This window comes from Taudactylus pleione, unplaced genomic scaffold (genome assembly GCF_031769625.1).
Source record: "Taudactylus pleione unplaced genomic scaffold, aTauple2 ptg000624l, whole genome shotgun sequence".
Taxonomy (NCBI): domain Eukaryota; kingdom Metazoa; phylum Chordata; class Amphibia; order Anura; family Myobatrachidae; genus Taudactylus; species Taudactylus pleione.
This window is the reverse complement of record NW_028285026.1, coordinates 1,136,477-1,156,843: the sequence shown is the minus strand read 5'-3', so window position 1 is coordinate 1,156,843 and position 20,367 is coordinate 1,136,477. Positions and strand designations below refer to the sequence as shown.

Genomic DNA, 20,367 nt, shown 5'->3' with positions numbered 1-20,367 from the left:
ATCAGCTTGGGGTGTGCTTTGTATACAATCCATCAGCTTGGGGTGTGCTTTGTACACTAGCCATCAGATTGGGGTATACTAACCATCAGCTTGGGGTGTGCTTTGTATACTAGCCATCAGCTTGGGGTGTGCTTTGTACACTAGCCATCAGATTGGGGTGTGCTTTGTACACTAGCCATCCGATTGGGATCTGCTTTGTATACTAGCCATCAGATTTTGGTGTACTTTGTATACTAGCCTTCAGATTGGGGTGTGCTTTGTACACTAGCCATCAGCTTGGGGTGTGCTTTGTACACTAGCCATCAGATTGGGGTGTGCTTTGTACACTAGCCATCCGATTGGGATCTGCTTTGTATACTAGCCATCAGATTTTGGTGTACTTTGTATACTAGCCTTCAGATTGGGGTGTGCTTTGTACACTAGCCATCAGATTGGGGTGTGCTTTGTACACTAGCCATCAGATTGGGGTGTGCTTTGTATACTAGCCATCAGATTGGGGTGTGCTTTGTACACTAGCCATCAGATTGGGGTGTGCTTTGTACACTAGCCATCAGCTTGGGGTGTGCTTTGTATACTAGCCATCAGATTGGGGTGTGCTTTGTATACTAGCCATCAGATTGGGGTGTGCTTTGTATACTAGCCATCAGCTTGGGGTGTGTTTTGTATACTAGCCATCAGTTTGGGGTGTGCTTTGTATACTAGCCATCAGATTGGGGTGTACTTTGTATACTAGCCATCAGACTGGGGTGTACTTTGTATACTAGCCATCAGATTGGGGTGTGCTTTGTATACTAGCCATCAGATTGGGGTGTACTTTGTATACTAGCCATCAGATTGGGGTGTGCTTTGTATACTAGCCATCAGATTGGGGTCTACTTTGTGTACTAGCCATCAGATTGGGGTGTGCTTTGAGTTCTAGCCATCAGATTGGGCCGGAGGGGGGGGGGGGTTTGTATACTAGATATTAGGTTGGGATGTGCTATTTATATATTATATCTATAGGTATAAGGCTCAGCCCCAGCTCTGTGTATATGATGTATATAGGTATAATAAGGCTCAGTCCCAGCTCTATGTATATGATGTATATAGGTGCATATGATGTACAGCCATGGCCAAAAGTTTGGAGAATGACACAAGTATTGATTTTCACAAAGTTTGCTGCTTCGGTGTTTTTAGACCTATTTGTCAGATGTTACTATGGTATACTGAGGTAACATTACAGCATTACATAAGTGTCAGATGTTACTATGGTATACTGAGGTAACATTACAGCATTACATAAGTGTCAGATGTTACTATGGTATACTGAGGTAACATTACAGCATTACATAAGTGTCAGATGTTGCTATGGTATACTGAGGTAACATTACAGCATTACATAAGTGTCAGATGTTACTATGGTATACTGAGGTAACATTACAGCATTACATAAGTGTCAGATGTTACTATGGTATACTGAGGTAACATTACAGCATTACATAAGTGTCAGATGTTACTATGGTATACTGAGGTAACATTACAGCATTACATAAGTGTCAGATGTTACTATGGTATACTGAGGTAACATTACAGCATTACATAAGTGTCACAGGCTTTTATTGACAATTACATTAAGTTTATGCAAAGAGTCAATATTTGCAGTGTTGACCCTTCTTTTTCAAGACCTCTGCAATTCGCCCTGGCATGCTGTCAATCAACTTCTGGGCCATATACTAACTGATGGCCGCCCATTCTTGCCTAGTCAATGCTTGGAGGATTGACCACAAGTTCTCAATGGGATTAAGGTCTGGGGAGTTTCCTGGCCATGGACCCAAAATATCGATGTTTTGTTCCCCGAGCCACTTAGTTATCACTTTTGCCTTATGGCAAGGTTCTCCATCATGCTGGAAAAGGCATTGTTCCTCACCAAACTGTTCTTGGATGGTTGGGAGAAGTTGCTCTTGGAGGATGTTTTGGTACCATTCTTTATTCTTTATTCATGGCTGTGTTCTTAGGCAAAATTGTGAGTGAGCCCACTCCCTTGGCTGAGAAGCAACCCCACACATGAATGGTCTCAGGATGCTTTACTGTTGGCATGACACAGGACAAAAGTTTTTGGAGGATGGCCTGGTGTCAAGAAGGTCAGCAAAGAAGCCACTTCTCTCCATGAAAAACATCAGGGACAGACTGATTTTCTTCAAAAGGTACAGGGATAGGACTGCTGAGGACTGGGGTAAAGTTATTTTATCTGATGAATCCCCTTTCAGATTGTTTGGGCATCTGGAAAAACGCTTGTCCGGGGAAGGAAAGGTGAGCGCTACCATCAGTCCTGTGTCATGCCAACAGTAAAGTATCCTGAGACCATTCATGTGTGGGGTTGCTACTCAGCCAAGGGAGTGGGCTCACTCACAATTTTGCCTAAGAACACAGCCAAAAATAAAGAATGGTACCAAAACATCCTACAAAGCGCAACTTCTCCCAACCATCCAAGAACAGTTTGGTGATGAACTTTCAGGGGAATTCAATATGGGAGCGAAAACTCTGTTTTTGCATTAATATCGCAGCTATGATGTCATTATCGCAGGTTTTAGTTTTACACCGTATTCAATTTCAAAGACTTTTCGCAGGTTCGAAAAGTCTTTGATAAAAAACGCGGATAACTTTTCACCATTGAATAGGTGTCGAAAAAAAGTGCAGAATTGGGGTTTAGGGGTGCAGGCTTAAAAAAAATAGCCTGCACCCCTGGGAATTACATTTTAAAAATAACTGTGTCAAAAAAAAGTTTAAAAAAAAAATAGTGACACCCCAAAAAATTAATTAAAAAATTGGGGTGGAAAAAAAATAAATGGGAAAAAATTGTTTAAAACTAGGGAAATAGGTTCAGGGCTATTCTGCAAGTATGCGGCAGGTGTTTTCTAGAATAGATTATTAGCGGCAGGTGCACAATTGCAGAATTTTTAAAAACTTACTTTAGGGACATCAAAATATGCTAGTACCCATTTTCATGTACCCCAAATTTGATGGGACCACTTAAAAAATGAAAAAAAATAACCTAAGTGCTCTTCTGCATCACTTCTTCAATGTCGGGAAAAAAGCACCTGCCGCAGCTATTTTAATCCCCGACTTTCATTTGCAGGCTAAAACGGGGGTACCCATAGTGATCCCCCATGTTTTTACAACTTTAGGGGGGTCCTACAATTTTTTCCAGGTAAATTTCGTTTTTTTAGGCAAAACCCACTTTGCCAGGTCCCGTTTTCGGAGGTTTTATATTGAATACGGGGATAAAGCGGGCGCGCGCCCGATACTTTATCCCAGAAAAATCTCCGATGTGGAGCGAAAAGTCCAGCACGGACTTTTCGCTCCCATATTGAATACCCCTCAATGCCTTTTCCAGCATGATGGAGCACCATGCCATAAGGCAAAAGTTATAACTATGTATGTGACTGTCTCTCATCCTGCTTATTGCATCTATATTCTGCTTAGACCTTCATGCAATCATGTGTAGTTTTAAATGTATGTGACTGTCTCTCTTGCATAGATTTGTTTTTTCCTGTATAGTCTGTATTGGTCAGTGAAGCATAGTTTATGGTATATATCTGGCCTGGTTTTTGCTCCAACTCAGAGCAAGTTAACTCCTTTGGTCAGCAGACCAACTGAGTCAGATGTAGCCTGTCTTAATCAAGGATACCACTCCTTTATATTCAGTATAGGGGCAGCTGGGGTTAAATGCACCAAGTGTTAAATCACAAAGTGTGATAACATAACAGTTAATCAAACAATTGAACAAACATTGACCAACATCTAAGGTAATTTCAGATTAAAAAACTTATTGCTTTAAAATTTGTCTAAAAGTAACAAACCTATAACTCACCATGTTGTACACATTTCTTTTCATCAACACCCTCCTTTGTATTTTCTCTAAGGCTATAGCTGCATACACACACAACGATTTTTGTAATGATTATCGTTAAACGATATCGTTTAACGATAATCGTTTGCAAAGATCGTTCACTTTCAGAGTCAAACGATGAACGATTATCGTTCATGCGCGTTCGCGTTTGTAGTTCAGTCAGACTTGTCAACTCAACGATTTTCATTAAGGGAATATGCAAAAATCGTTTGTAGTTCATAAAAATCGTTCATGACATTTAGTAAATGAACAACTTTAGTAAACGATTTTAGTTAATTTTTTCAAGGGAAAAAATCGTTTACTAAAATCGTTCATTAAAAAAATCGTTGTGTGTGTATGCAGCTTATAACATCCTCAACTCTCCCTCTATCTCACCTCTCTGTGCTCATTGTAGCCCTATTGATTAACTCACCTCCTCTAAAAACTCATGAGCTTTCTTTTTATCATACATGGGGGGAGATGTACGAAGCCCAGAAGCGGTATCAGCGCACGTTATGTGCGCTGATACCGCTTCTCCCCGATGTATGATCGGGGGTCTGGGCGGTAAATGACAGGGGCACTATGCGCCCCTGTCATTATCGGCGCTGCTATCTACAAGATAGCAGCGCCGAGCGGCAGGGCCATGTACGAACGGTCATAACGCATGACCGTTCGGCCAGCTGTAGCTGTCGTTACCTATCCCCACAACAGGGACAGCACTGTCCCTGCTGTGGCGGCTGCCGACTCCGCACGGGGATCTCGCGATACTTGCGAGATCCCGCGCATATTCAATGGAGCCGTCCGGGACTGACACACAGCGCATCAGCACTAGGCTGATGCGCTGTGGTCACTAGCGGGTAGCGCCGGAGGGGGGGAGTTAACGCTCCCCCTTTCCGGCCGATGAGATGTTCATACATCTCATCGGTAGTGCTTCCTGCTTCGCCTCGGTAAAGAGGCGAAGCGGGAAGCGTTATAGCGGCACGGTAAGTGCCGTTATAATACATTTACCCCATTTACTGTTACAACCTCATTGTGTCACTATAAAAAACTTTTACACACCTCTTACAACTATATCTACTTCTCCATCCTCCTGCTTTTATTAGCTGGTGGCATATTACCAAATCCAGGCACCACACACATACAGCAGATCTACTATGTAATAAATATCCTGCAAACCCCACGTGACCCCCATCACCCTCCAAATCAATAAATGTGCCTTATAGAATTCACACTTGATCATAACTTATCATTATTTTATACCTGAACATCTCTTTACAATAACGATTTTCACAAATTTCTACATTTACCTGAGACTGCTGGTTCACACATTAAGCAAACTCTAAATAGCCCTTCATGAAGTGGCTTCAGCTACCCGTCAAGCTTCACGTAAACTGATATAACAGCCATGGCTTTCCACAGACACCTACATATACTGTCACATACACTGATATAACAGCCATGGCTTTCCACAGACACCTACATATACTGTCACATACACTGATATAACAGCCATGGCTTTGCACAGACACCTACATATACTGTCACATACACTGATATAACAGCCATGGCTCTCCACAGACACCTACATATACTGTCACATACACTGATATAACAGCCATGGCTTTCCACAGACACCTACATATACTGTCACATACACTGATATAACAGCCATGGCTTTCCACAGACACCTACATATACTGTCACATACACTGATATAACAGCCATGGCTCTCCACAGACACCTACATATACTGTCACATACACTGATATAACAGCCATGGCTTTCCACAGACACCTACATATACTGTCACATACACTGATATAACAGCCATGGCTTTCCACAGACACCTACAAAAACTGCCTCGTAAAGTAGAATGTCAGTGGCGTAAATCTTAATCCAAATGACCTCCTCACATACTGTAAAATAGGAATCCACCCATCTGTCATCCTATCCCTCTGTCCCGTGCTCACTGTCTACCCCATCTGTGTCACCCCTGTCTGTCTGCCCATCCCCTTTAGAATGTACGCTCTCACGAGCAGGGCCCTCTTTCCTCTTGTGCTGATCATTTCTTTACTTATATTATCTACTCTATACTCAAAAGCACCTAACCCATGATTTTTGCCATCCAGCTACTGTTGCAGCAATGTTTATATACCATGTACTTGTCTTGCATTATCTTGTACTGTATGTCACTGTGTTCTTGTTCTGCTCAACTGTTTATGTACTATGTTTATGTACTATGTAAGGCGCTGCGGAACCCTTGTGGCGCCATATAAATAAAGGATAATAATAATAATAAGTGGCTCGGGCAACAAAACATCGATATTTTGGGTCCATGGCCAGGAAACTCCCCAGACCTCAATCCCATTGAGAACTTGTGGTCCATCCTCAAAAGGCGGGTGGACAAACAAAACCCCACAAATTCTGACAAACTCCAAGCATTGATTAGGTAAGAATGGGCGGCCATCAGTCAGTATGTGGCCCAGAAGTTGATTGACAGCATGCCAGGGCGAACTGCAGAGGTCTTGAAAAAGAAGGGTCAACACTACAAACATTGACTCTTTGCATAAACTTAATGTAATGGTTAATAAAAGCCTTTGACACTTATGTAATGCTGTAATGTTACTTCAGTATACCATAGTAACATCTGACACTTATGTAATGCTACCTCAGTATACCATAGTAACATCTGACACTTATGTAATGCTGTAATGTTACCTCAGTATACCATAGTAACATCTGACACTTATGTAATGTCTGTAATGTTACCTCAGTATACCAAAGTAACATCTGACACTTATGTAATGCTACCTCAGTATACCATAGTAACATCTGACACTTATGTAATGCTGTAATGTTACCTCAGTATACCATAGTAACATCTGACACTTATGTAATGCTGTAATGTTACTTCAGTATACCATAGCAACATCTGACACTTATGTAATGCTGTAATGTTACCTCAGTATACCATAGTAACATCTGACACTTATGTAATGCTGTAATGTTACCTCAGTATACCATAGTAACATCTGACACTTATGTAATGTCTATAATGTTACCTCAGTATACCAAAGTAACATCTGACACTTCTGTAATGCTACCTCAGTATACCATAGTAACATCTGATACTTATGTAATGCTACCTCAGTATACCATAGTAACATCTGACACTTATGTAATGCTGTAATGTTACCTCAGTATACCAAAGTAACATCTGACACTTATGTAATGCTGTAATGTTACCTCAGTATACCATAGTAACATCTGACACTTATGTAATGCTGTAATGTTACCTCAGTATACCATAGTAACATCTGACACTTATGTAATGCTGTAATGTTACCTCAGTATACCATAGTAACATCTGACAAAAAGGTCTAAAACTCTGAAGCAGCAAACTTTGTGAAAACCAAAACTTGTGTCATTCTCCAAACTTTTGGCTATGGCTGTATATAGATATAAGGCTCTGCCCCGGCTCTGTGTATATATGACGTATATAGGTATAAGGCTCAGCCCCAGCTCTGTGTATATGATGTATATAGGTATAAGGCTCAGCCCCAGCTCTGTGTATATGATGTATAAAGGGCCGCACAGACGGTGTAATGGTTAGCATTACTGCCTCACAGCACTGAGGTCGTGGGTTCAATTCCCACGACGGCCCTACCTGTGTGGAGTTTGTATATTCTCCCTGTGCTTGCGTGGGTTTCCTCCAGGTACTCTGGTTTCCTCCCACATTCCAAATAATATACTGGTAGGTTAATTGGCTCCCAAAAAAAATAAAATAACCCTAGTGTGTTTCTGTGTGAGCATGTGATAGGGAAATTACAGTCAGGTGCATAAATATTGGGACATTGGCAGAATTCTCATATTTTGGCCTCTATTCACCACCACAATGGCTTTGAAATTAAACAAACAAACTGTGCTTTAACTGCAGACTTTCAGATTTAATTTGAGGGTAATTACATCCAAATCAGGTGAACGGTGTAGGAATTACAACGGTTTCTATATGTGCCTCCCACTATTTAAGGGGCCAAAAGTAATGGGACTATCAACTCAAAAGCTATTTCATGGACAGGTGTGGGCTATTCCCTCGTTGTTTCATTATCAATTAAGCAGGTAAAAGGTCTGGAGTTGATTCTAGGTGTGACATTTGCATTTGGAATCAGTTGCTGTGGACTCTCAATATGAGATCCAAAGAGCTGTCACTATCAGTGAAGCAAGCCATCATTAGGCTGAAAAATCAAAACAAACCCATCAGAGAGATAGCAAAAACATTCGGTGTGGCCAAATCAACTGTTTGGAACATTCTTAAAAAGAAAGAACGCATCGGAGAGCTCAGCAACACCAAAAGACCCGGAAGACCACAGAAAACAACTGTGGTGGATGACAGAAGAATTATTTCCCTGGTGAAGAAAAACCCCTTCACAACAGTTGGCCAAATCAAGAACACTCTCCAGGAGGCAGGTGTATATGTGTCAAAGTCAACAATCAAGAGAAGACTTCACAAGAGTGAATATAGAGGGTTCACCACAAGATGTAAACCATTGGTGAGCCTCAAAAACTGGAAGACCAGATTAGAGTTTGCCAAACAACATCTAAAAAAGCCATTACAGTTCTGGAACAGCATCCTATGGACAGATGAGACAAAGATCAACTTGTACCAGAGTGATGGGAAGAGAAGAGTATGGAGAAGGAAAGGAACTGCTCATGATCCAAAACATACCACCTCATCAGTGAAGCATGGTGGTGGTAGTGTCATGGCGTGGGCATGTATGGCTGCCAATGGAACTGGTTCCCTTGTATTTATTGATGATGTGAATGCTGACAAAAGCAGCAGAATGAATTCTGAAGTGTTTTGGGCAATATTATATGCTCATATTCAGTCAAATGCTTCAGAACTCATTGGACGGCGCTTCACAGTGCAGATGGACAATGACCCGAAGCATACTGCAAAAGCAACCAAAGAGTTTTTTAAGGCTAAAAAGTGGAATGTTATGCAATGGCCAAGTCAATCCCCTGACCTGAATCCGATTGAGCATGCATTTCACTTGATGAAGACAAAACTGAAGGGAAAATGCCCCAAGAACAAGCAAGAACTGAAGACATTTGCAGTGGAGGCCTGGCAGAGCATCACCAGGGATGAAACCAGCGTCTGGTGATGTCTATGCGTTCCAGACTTCAGGCTGTAATTGCCTGCAAAGGATTTGCAACAAAGTATTAAAAAGTGAAATTTAGATTTAGGATTGTTTAGTTTGTCCCATTACTTTTGGCCCCTTAAAAAGTGGGAGGCACATATAGAAACCGTTGTAATTCCTACATCGTTCACCTGATTTGGATGTAATTATCCTCAAATTAAATGTGAAAGTCTGCAGTTAAAGCACATCTTGTTTGTTTCATTTCAAAGCCATTGTGGTGGTGAATAGAGGCCAAAATATGAAAATTCTGTCAATGTCCCAATATTTATGCACCTGACTGTATATGGTAAGCTGCCCTGGGGGCAGGGACAGATGTGAATGGTCAACTATTCTCTGTAAAACGATGCGGAATATGTGTGCGCTATATAAATAACTGGTAATAAATAAATAATAAAGGTATAATAAGGCTCAGCCCCAGCCAGCTCTGTGTATATGAAGTATATAGGTATAATAAGGATCATCTCCAGCTATGTGTATATGATGTATATAGGTACAATGCTAAGCCCCAGCTCTGTGAATATGAAGTATATAGGTACAATGCTAAGTCCCAGCTCTGTGAATATGTAGTATATAGGTGTATATGAAGTATATAGTTGTATATGATGTATATAGGTATAATGAGGCTCAGCCCCAGCTGTGTATATGATGCATATAGGTATAATAAGGCTCAGCCCCAGCACTGTGTATATAATATAATGATAGAGAGTAGTGTAAGGGAATGATATATTTGACAAAAGCTATTATCAGTCTGAGGACGGAACCTTAGTTGGAGGACAGTGTGTCCGGGGAGCGGAAGCTGCGCTGCACTAGCGGAAGTGCTACCTGCTAGACTGCACAGGAGCAGCCGGGAGCTGCCACGTCTGACTGCGGGGGAGAGACGCCTCTGAGCGGTACTGTCCGAGCCATACCCCGGGGAGACAGCAAGGAGCAGCCGCCATGGTCAGTATCACAGGACCCCGTGTACCCATTCTCCTGTACGGAGCTCTTACTCACCAGCAGCAGACACGGAGCTCCTACCCACCAGCTACTTAGCCTTACACACTAGCTCCAGCTACTGAGTTGTTACCCGCTGCAAGCAGCCTTGGAGCTCTTACCCACCTGCCACTGAGCCCTTACCCACCAGCGCCAGCTACTGAGCTTTTACCCATCAGCTGCAGCCACGGTGCTCTTACCCACTCTGGATTTGATGCCCCCTCTAAGCTGCATTAATAATTTGCCTTGCTGCAGACATTAATGGCCCCACATCAGTGTCAGCTGGAAAGTAAATGTATATTTATTATAAAATGTTACCCACCAGTCCCTACATGGTCACACAGTGTCCTCATACTCTGCTCCTGTGTCCCCACATTCTAGACCAGGAGAATGCAGTAGCTGAATAAGTGGGAAAAGCAGAAGCAGGTTATAATCACGCTGGTAACGCGGCTTTATGTGTAATAACCTTATTAGATTGTTATTAGGGGCTGCCTCCCTTAGCTCGCAGTTAGCGCTGTCATTGATCTAGCCATAGCCTCTGCATGCAGCCGTTGTCCTGACGCTGGAGAGGGTACGCGAGCGAAAGGACCAATCTCGAGCCGACCCACTAGTAATACATGGAAATGCCATTATGTAAAGAGACGGTGCTTCTTACTGAGTACACGCGTGTGACTTATGTGACCTCTCTGTCCTTATCACAGGTATCCGTAATAAACACTGTGGACACCTCCCACGAGGATATGATTGTAAGTGGTAAATCCGGTACTTTTATCTCAGTTGTTTTCATGTCAGCTGCTCTCAGAATGCTTTTTATTCATGCTTAGAGGTTACTAAGAAACTTTATGTCTCTGCTTAAACTTTGCAAGCTGGTGAAGTGGTTATGGGGAACTACAAATACCAGTAAGCATTGTCATGGGAGATCCAAAGGTACATTAGTCAATACTTAATTTGAAGACCACTTTTTGACATGCACATTTAAAAACAATTTTAAAATACTTGGATGGTACATGAAGGCTAATATTCCTTTTGATAATTTTCTTGTTAAACATGAAGTCCTGATTCCCTTGCCTTAATCCAGGAAATCATTCCCCGGTGTTGTCTAGATCCCATATTATGGTTATTTTCAACTCCAATCCCAAAGTACCCCCCGACGGGTCATGTCTTCAGGATTTTGGTGGAAAAAGTGGGATAATTACTGACCCAACAAAATAGATTAACTTACCTGTCCATGATTAAATAAATCCAGAAATCATGGCTTGTTGGGTGTACTTAAAGATGGGAGATAAAAAACCGCTGTCTTAAGAAATTATTGAGGTTTAAAGAACCATAGCTAATATTTAATGGACTGGGACTTTTGGGGATCAAGTGGCCTGAAGTGTCAGGTTTGGAACTTTTGATCGTTCGTTCTAGAAGCCTCATGATCTCAAGAAGAAGGCCTTTGCCCAGGTTAGTCAGTGACTGAGGTGTGGGGGCTTGCTGCTTCATATACACCTGTTGTTATATAGGTAAGGGCCATAACCATTTTAGGCTCTGAAAGCTTACGGCTATGTTCAGCAAACTTGTAGACGGGAAGTGCAATGTCCACAGGAAAAAGACGTCCACCTGGCCATTACTTTGTTGAATCTATTCTGTTTTGGTATGGTTTATAAATTAACACATGTTTGTGAATATTTTAAGAAACGGGTGTTTTTTTCTCAAATACCTGCTGATGTATCATTTCATGCACGTGGCTAGGATAAATGTATGAGGGCACGCTTTGTAATTCCTGTCCCGTTCTCCCCAGCACGATGCTCAGATGGACTATTACGGCACACGTCTTGCCACATGCTCCTCCGACAGATCAGTGAAGATCTTTGACGTAAAGAACGGGGGCCAGATGCTGATAGCCGATCTGCGGGGGTGAGTAAGGGGCACCAGACTTATTTCTGACTCCTGCTACTGCACCCCAAAACAGATCTCTCTTCCAAAGAGTACAGCTAGATAAGCTGTGACGTCTCATATTCCTGTGGACTCCACAGTTGTGTTTTCAGCTGTCTAACCTATTATTATGTACAAATATGTGGGTAGCACCAATGTTCTGTGTAGGTTTAGGGTTTTCCCACTCTGATGTTTCTGCGCCTGTGAAAGTGATCACTGTTCTGTTCAGGGCTTCTCAATGTTTTTGCTTTTATTTCAGACACGAAGGACCAGTTTGGCAAGTGGCCTGGGCACACCCGATGTATGGCAACATCCTGGCATCCTGCTCCTATGACAGGAAGGTAATCATCTGGAAGGAAGAAAACGGGACCTGGGAGAAGACGTACGAGTACACCGGCCATGACTCTTCAGGTAATGGGCCTTGTCTGACCATCCTTCCGCCATCATCTGTATGAGAGCACAAAATGTACTGCAAGGACTACATATACCGTATTTGGTACCTAACCCTCTAGTAGGACCCCCACCTACCGGCATACAATTATCAGATAACAACACCGTGAATAGTTGCAGCACACCCTCTCCTCTGGGTTCTGTAGCAATGCTGGGTTTACCTATGTTCTCCTCCTTTTTAAAGCGTTGCTCCTGAGAATACATCACCAGGTTACACGATAAGTGAGTGACCCTTTCTGGTCTCTGTTGCAGTGAATTCTGTGTGCTGGGCTCCCCATGACTTTGGATTGTTGTTGGCCTGTGGCAGCTCAGACGGGGCCATCTCTCTGCTCACCTACACAGGGGATGGTCCCTGGGATGTCAAAAAGATCAGCAACGCCCATACGGTGAGTGACAGAAATGCCTGTGTAGGCGATAATGTATATTTTTTCCTTCTTCCACTAGGGGACACTGGAGTTCCACTGGGGTATATATAAACAAGAGGTTTTAAACTAGTCGAGACCAGTGCAGCATATACACAAGATACATTGTGGGGCTCATTCTGAGTTGGGAGCAAAACAAATAAGAGCAAGTAACTTTGCACTTTGGTAACACCGTGCTGCACTGCAGGTGGAGTAGACAGAACGTGCAGAGAGAGTTAGGTTTGGGAAGGGTGTGTCCAAACTTAGATCTAAATTGCAGAATTAAAAATAAAGCTGTCCAGCATTTGTGGGCTATATGCAAAAGCAGCCAGTATTTACCCTACATGCAAACATAATAAATGTATTTACACCCCTTGTAGTGCAGCATGGTTTGTTCCAGACACACGGGGCGATTCAATTCAACGCGATGAGAATAGCGCTGGAAAGGAGATCCCGGAGCTATTGTCCGCATCATGCTTTGCACTTAGTCGGCAGATGCCGACTCCCGCGTCTGTTTATTTGCGCTATCCAGCATTCTCTGACTAAAGTTCTGGCTTCGATGCTGTTAGCGCCGCGCTAAACCGGAAAACAGCATCGCGGCCGGCACTTAATAGTGTAAGTATAGTCTGACTTAACAATGCGGTCAATTGAATAGGTTCGGGAACTCCTTCCCGGCGCTATTCCCTTCGCGTTGAATTGAATCACCCCCAAAGTTACTTGCTATATTTGCTTTGCTCTGAACTCTGAATCGGCCCAAATGATGTTTATTATGAGGCATCTCTTGTTGTGGTTTCCACTTGGTAATTTATCTTTGCTATACTCAGATCGGGTGTAATGCAGTCAGCTGGGCTCCTTCCGTGGTCCCTGGTAGTCTAGTGGATCAACCATCTGGACAGAGGCCCAACTACATCAAGAAATTCGTCTCCGGGGGTTGTGACAACCTTGTGAAAATCTGGAGGTAAGTCTGAGCTGTGTCCCAGCAAGATACAAGGCTGTGTCATCGGGTGATCACCTGGGGCCTGGAGCTGCTGCAGTGACTCCGACCAGAGGGCTCTGGGGATCAGTGGGGATATGTCATTTATAGGGCCTGATGTCCTACATCTGGTGATATAAGTAGAGTCTGTCCATGTGTCCCTGTCAGGCTTCCTCCCCTCATACATAACACATACTGTGACTTTTCTTTTTTAAGTCTTCACTCTAACTATTATAACATAGTTACGCCAACAGTTTATTTTGACTTGATATTTTCTCTGTCTATAGTAGGTCTGGTCTTAGCAGTGTTGTAAAACCAGAATGATGATTAGTCTGCTGTTTGTTGTTATAGGGAGGATGATGGGCAATGGAAAGAAGACCAGAAGCTGGAGGCGCATAGTGACTGGGTGCGGGATGTGGCCTGGGCGCCCTCTATTGGTCTCCCCACAAGCACAATTGCCAGCTGCTCTCAGGTACATGTAGAGCCCGATTTGCTGTGTCATTACAGTGATACATGGTCCTGGTGTAATCTTCCGATGTCTTCTTGCAGGACGGCAGAGTTTACATCTGGACGTGTGACGATCCGGCCAGTAACAGCTGGAACCCAAAACTGCTGCACAAATTCAATGACGTGGTCTGGCATGTCAGCTGGTCCATCACGGCAAACATCCTGGCTGTGTCTGGGGGTGATAACAAGGTGCGTATCGTGCTCATCGCTGTGAGGGGTTACAGTTCAGCTGCCATCTGCATCGTCATAACATATTTCCCACTGTAGAGGATGCACTGTGGGGGGGTGAATCTGTTGCCCAGCACTACATATTGTTCATTTGGGTTTTACCAAAATCAAACGGCTCAAGTTTTTTTGTATTTGGTTCCATCACTGCTATTCCTCCGTTTAGTCCTTATGTCCCTGTTTATATTAGGGATGTGCAGGCTCGGATTAGTTTGGATTTTCCAGCCAAAAATCGTGTCTCAGAGGCAAAACGTCATCTTTCATGGACAAACATCATCATTCCTTGACAAAAGTCCATGAAAGATTGTCCATGAAAAATGAAGTTTTGCCTCTATCGGAGACCCGATTTTTTGGCGGAAAAACTACGAATTTGGGGGGGAAATCCGAACTGATCTGAGCCTGCGAATCCCTAGTTTATAGATCTATATTTCCGCTGTTGGATGTTTGTATTTGGCATTTTTGACAGCAGATAGAACATAAACATGATGTGGCTACAGTTAAAGTTATAATGCTATGTACAGCCATGGCCAAAAGTATTGGTTTTCACAAAGTTTGCTGCTTCAGTGTTTTTAGACCTTTTTGTCAGATGTTACTATGATACTTATGAAATACTAGTAATTTTACTTCAGTATACCAAAGGCTTTTATTAACAATTACATTAAGTTTATGCAAAGAGTCAATATTTGCAGTGTTGACCCTTCTTTTTCAAGACCTCTGCAATTCCCCCTGGCATGCTGTCACTCACCTTCTGGGCCACATACTGACTGATGGCCGCCCATTCTTGCCTAATCAATGCTTGGAGTCTGTCAGAATTTGTGGGTTTTTGTTTGTCCACCCACCTCTTGAGGATTGACCACAAATTCTCAATGGTATTAAGGTCTGGGGAGGTTCCTGGCCATGGACCCAAAATATCGATGTTTTGTTCCCCGAGCCACTTAGTCATCACTTTTGCCTTATGGCAAGGTGCTCCATCATGCTGGAAAAGGCATTGTTCCTCACCAAACTGTTCTTGGATGGTTGGGAGAAGTTGCTCTTGGAGGATGTTTTGGTACCATTCTTTATTCATGGCTGTGTTCTTAGGCAAAATTGTGAGTGAGCCCACTCCCTTGGCTGAGAAGCAACCCCACACATGAATGGTCTCAGGATGCTTTACTGACAGCATGCCAGGGCGAATTGCAGAGGTCTTGAAAAAGAAGGGTCAACACTGCAAATATTGACTTTGTATAAATTTAATGTAATTGTCAATAAAAGCCTTTGACACTTATGTAATGCTGTAATGTTACCTCAGTATACCATAGTGACATCTGACACTTATGTAATGCTGTAATGTTACCTCAGTATACCATAGTAACATCTGACACTTATGTAATGCTGTAATGTTACCTCAGTATACCATAGCCATAGTGACATCTGACACTTATGTAATGCTGTAATGTTACCTCAGTATACCATAGTAACATCTGACACTTATGTAATGCTGTAATGTTACCTCACTATACCATAGTAACATCTGACACTTATGTAATGCTGTAATGTTACCTCAGTATACCATAGTAACATCTGACACTTATGTAATGCTGTAATGTTACCTCACTATACCATAGTAACATCTGACACTTATGTAATGCTGTAATGTTACCTCAATATACCATAGTAACATCTGACGCTTATGTAATGCTGTAATGTTACCTCAGTATACCATAGTAACATCTGACACTTATGTAATGCTGTAATGTTACCTCAGTATACCATAGTGACATCTGACACTTATGTAATGCTGTAATGTTACCTCAGTATACCATAGTAACATCTGACACTTATGTAATGCTGTAATGTTACCTCAGTATACCATAGCCATAGTGACATCTGACACTTATGTAATGCTGTAATGTTACCTCAGTATACCATAGTAACATCTGACACTTATGTAATGCTGTAATGTTACCTCACTATACCATAGTAACATCTGACACTTATGTAATGCTGTAATGTTACCTCAGTATACCATAGTAACATCTGACACTTATGTAATGCTGTAATGTTACCTCACTATACCATAGTAACATCTGACACTTATGTAATGCTGTAATGTTACCTCAATATACCATAGTAACATCTGACGCTTATGTAATGCTGTAATGTTACCTCAGTATACCATAGTAACATCTGACACTTATGTAATGCTGTAATGTTACCTCAGTATACCATAGTGACATCTGACACTTATGTAATGCTGTAATGTTACCTCAGTATACCATAGTAACATCTGACACTTATGTAATGCTGTAATGTTACCTCAGTATACCATAGCCATAGTGACATCTGACACTTATGTAATGCTGTAATGTTACCTCAGTATACCATAGTAACATCTGACACTTATGTAATGCTGTAATGTTACCTCACTATACCATAGTAACATCTGACACTTATGTAATGCTGTAATGTTACCTCAGTATACCATAGTAACATCTGACACTTATGTAATGCTGTAATGTTACCTCACTATACCATAGTAACATCTGACACTTATGTAATGCTGTAATGTTACCTCAATATACCATAGTAACATCTGACGCTTATGTAATGCTGTAATGTTACCTCAGTATACCATAGTAACATCTGACACTTATGTAATGCTGTAATGTTACCTCAGTATACCATAGTAACATCTGACACTTATGTAATGCTGTAATGTTACCTCAGTATACCATAGTAACATCTGACACTTATGTAATGCTGTAATGTTACCTCAGTATACCATAGTAACATTTGACACTTATGTAATGTCTGTAATGTTACCTCAGTATACCATAGTAACATCTGACACTTATGTAATGCTGTAATGTTACCTCAGTATACCATAGTAACATCTGACAAAAAGGTCTAAAAACACTGAAGCAGCAAACTTTGTGAAGACCAATACTTGTGTCATTCTCAAAACTTTTGGCCACGGCTGTAATTCGTTTAATTTGTGAAGCGTCTATATATACAATTTCTTTGATGGATATAGATTGTGTTTAGTTGCCATCTTAGCACTGGAAGCCAATGACTAGTTTGCCGGGGGTAGGGAGCCGTAGCAGCAGCGCCAGTGGTGGAACTATCCCCATTGCAGTCTAGCAGAGTGAGGGGACCTGGTGAGCCATGCACTGGTGGCTTTATAGTACCTGCACCAGTTTATGCTCAGAAACCTACACTCTGCTGTCCTGAGAACAGAGCAGGAAGTAGGAGACTCATAGCTGGGCCATCCCCAAAATTAATTATGGGACCTAATGATGCGGAGCCACTGTGATTATACTTGTATTCATAGATTAGAGGGTTTTTTTTTTAATTATTGGGCGGGATTCTAAACTGATAAAATGTGGTGTTTGTAGACACCCCCTTGAAACTGTGGCCGTATAACTCCATCCCATGGAGGCAGCGATTTTCTGGACTGAATTTGGCGCAGACCGTCATACGCTTGTACCTCAGCGGTGTCATTGCATCTTATTCTGCCAGATACGATCATTGTTTATTATATCGGCCGACAAAATGGCTGCCTCTGCTGTCTTGTTCTGTTGTTATCCTTGTTTTGCCTCTTTATCTAGGTGACCCTGTGGAAGGAGTCTGTGGACGGGCAGTGGGCGTTGATCAGCGACGTAAACAAGGGACAAGGCGCGGTGTCTGCAGTGACAGACGGACAGCAGAACGAGCAGTGACCCCTCTGTGCGGACGACGGATTGGACAACCCAGATGATGAACTCCTGCTTCCTGTCCGAGGCGCCTCATCCAGCTGTCAGCAGAAGAGGGATTCCCACCAGGACAATTTGCACATTATCATTATTAACTCCTCCCCCTGCGGCACGCCGGCTTCTGGCGATACGATATGTGGGATTTTACTATTTCTGAGCAGGTTGCTGTTTTGTTCCTTGGTATTTTCACAGGTTGAGCAGCTTCCTGTGGAATTAAAAGCGAATCATTTGTACAAAAAGTCATTGTTTATTTGATTAACTGGTTACACCCAAACCGAAAGTATCTTATAGGAGCTTATTTGGCTCTAAATCGTCTCCCAATCTGTGTGGTGATCTATAGGATAATGTGCCCTATAAGGTAGGCTGTAAAGTATAGCTTTGTTTAGCGGAGGCCGATGTTTTGCACGCTGTACCTCTGAGATCTCTATCATCTGTATTATAGGGTATCTAATGACAGTCACAGTTTATGCCAAGATTTTATACATATCTGCCATCGATAAAAGCATAGGCCAATGCCTGGGATGACTGGGATTTCTGCAGTAATTGGGAACTTTTCAGGGAAGATTCTTCCTCCAGTACTACAAAGTGTTTCCCAGTTTGTGGTATCAGCAATTAATGTTTAATTATCTTAAAAAAAAAACCATGTTGGAATAAAATATATAATTATTATTATAATTTTATTACCTTTTTATTTATAGGGTGCCAACAAGGGTTACGTAGCTCCGTACAACAATTTGCACTGTTAGAGAGTAACCTAGGCAAGCACATGATTTACAGATATATGTAATTGCAGGATTATATAATACCAGTATTGGTTACTGATATAAATGTGCCTCTTATCATTTACCTCAAAATTGCTGAAGCTGGCTGTGTAATAGTATTCATTTAAATGGTTCACTGTACACTTATGCGGAACATACATCTACGGTCCCGATTCCCTGTTCTTCCCATTCACGATCCATCGGCGGATTGGGAAAAAAAACAGCACCTCCCGACTCCTCAATCCAGGTCATTTTTTGGTTGGATTTGCCCAATTCCCTGGCGTCGGCGGAATGGGTAATTAGGGCAATCTATGGCAGATGTATTGGCCCCATAAGTCCCACTGATTGAAACTAGTCCAACTGTGCTCTCTAGAGGGTTGAAGAGGGTACTACAGTGCATTAAAGGAACCAAGCCAGATGAAATTAAAATGAAGAGGTAGTTTCCAATGAGATGTAGTGAAAATCTGTTAGGACAATATTGGTGCAGGTAATGAGACAGTGAGAACCGCTACAAGATGTCTTCATCTGTAGCAAGCCACATTCCCATACAGCGACATATGCTTGCAGGTACTTGGTGGCCCCCAGGTCTTCAAGGTCCAGGTAGTAGGAACTTAGGGCCTGATTCAGACCCACTCCCGAGCGGCTGTCCGCTCGCAAGTGGGTCGATGGTCTGCACTGAGCATGCGCACGACGGAGGGAGCTCCGTCGTGCGCATGCGCCAGACGTGACGAGCGAAGGACTTTCCTTCGCTCGTTGTGTCTGATCAAAGGGGGCGTGCTGTCGATGTTGATAGCACGCCCCCTTTGGTGGGCGTGCCGGGGACGTGCCTCCCCAAGGGAACGCCTCCCGTCAGAAGCCGGCCCACTGATAGAGCCAAAATCACTCCGGGCCTTGCGGTTGAAAACCTCAACCGCAGGCTCCGGCTCGCAGTTTTGATGGTCACGACCATCGCGGCCATCAAACTGCACGCTCGTATAGGCTGTGGGTGGTGACCCACAGCTATACGAGCGTCCAGGAGGACGCTCCATAGTTATGGAGGACGGCCCTCATTCAGAGCGTGCGCTCTGCTCAGAGCGTACGGCTCTGAATGAGGGCCTTAATATCTCTGGGTATTGCTGAATGAGACAGTAGCGGATGTGATAACTGAGACGTTGCTTTAAGTGCTGGTCGAACAAGTCCAGTAAACCGGCTGAGATCAGAGTGGGCAGCGTTGAAAAGTAAAGTCCAGTTAATGGATCGGTGAGGGATATAATTACCCTTTCAGCCGGTAGTATGGCTTCAGCTGTGTTCACAGGTCTCTGGCTGTGTGCATGGGTGGCGGATCACAATTAAAGAATCTTTTAGCCATGCTTCCTTTTGAAGGC

The 20,367-nt window shown here is 42.7% G+C and overlaps 1 protein-coding gene across 1 annotated transcript; it reads left to right on the top strand.

Annotated features, from left to right (window-relative positions):
• Positions 1–9,819: 9,819 nt before the first annotated feature.
• SEC13 (SEC13 homolog, nuclear pore and COPII component) lies at positions 9,820–18,917 on the top strand. Its single transcript, XM_088454653.1, has 9 exons — positions 9,820–10,005; positions 10,740–10,784; positions 11,822–11,937; positions 12,215–12,366; positions 12,658–12,791; positions 13,631–13,764; positions 14,131–14,251; positions 14,329–14,475; positions 18,099–18,917. The coding sequence occupies exons 1-9, from the start codon at positions 10,003–10,005 to the stop codon at positions 18,207–18,209; spliced, it is 963 nt and encodes a 320-aa protein (XP_088310779.1). The 5' UTR covers positions 9,820–10,002; the 3' UTR covers positions 18,210–18,917.
• The last annotated feature ends 1,450 nt before the right edge of the window (positions 18,918–20,367 follow it).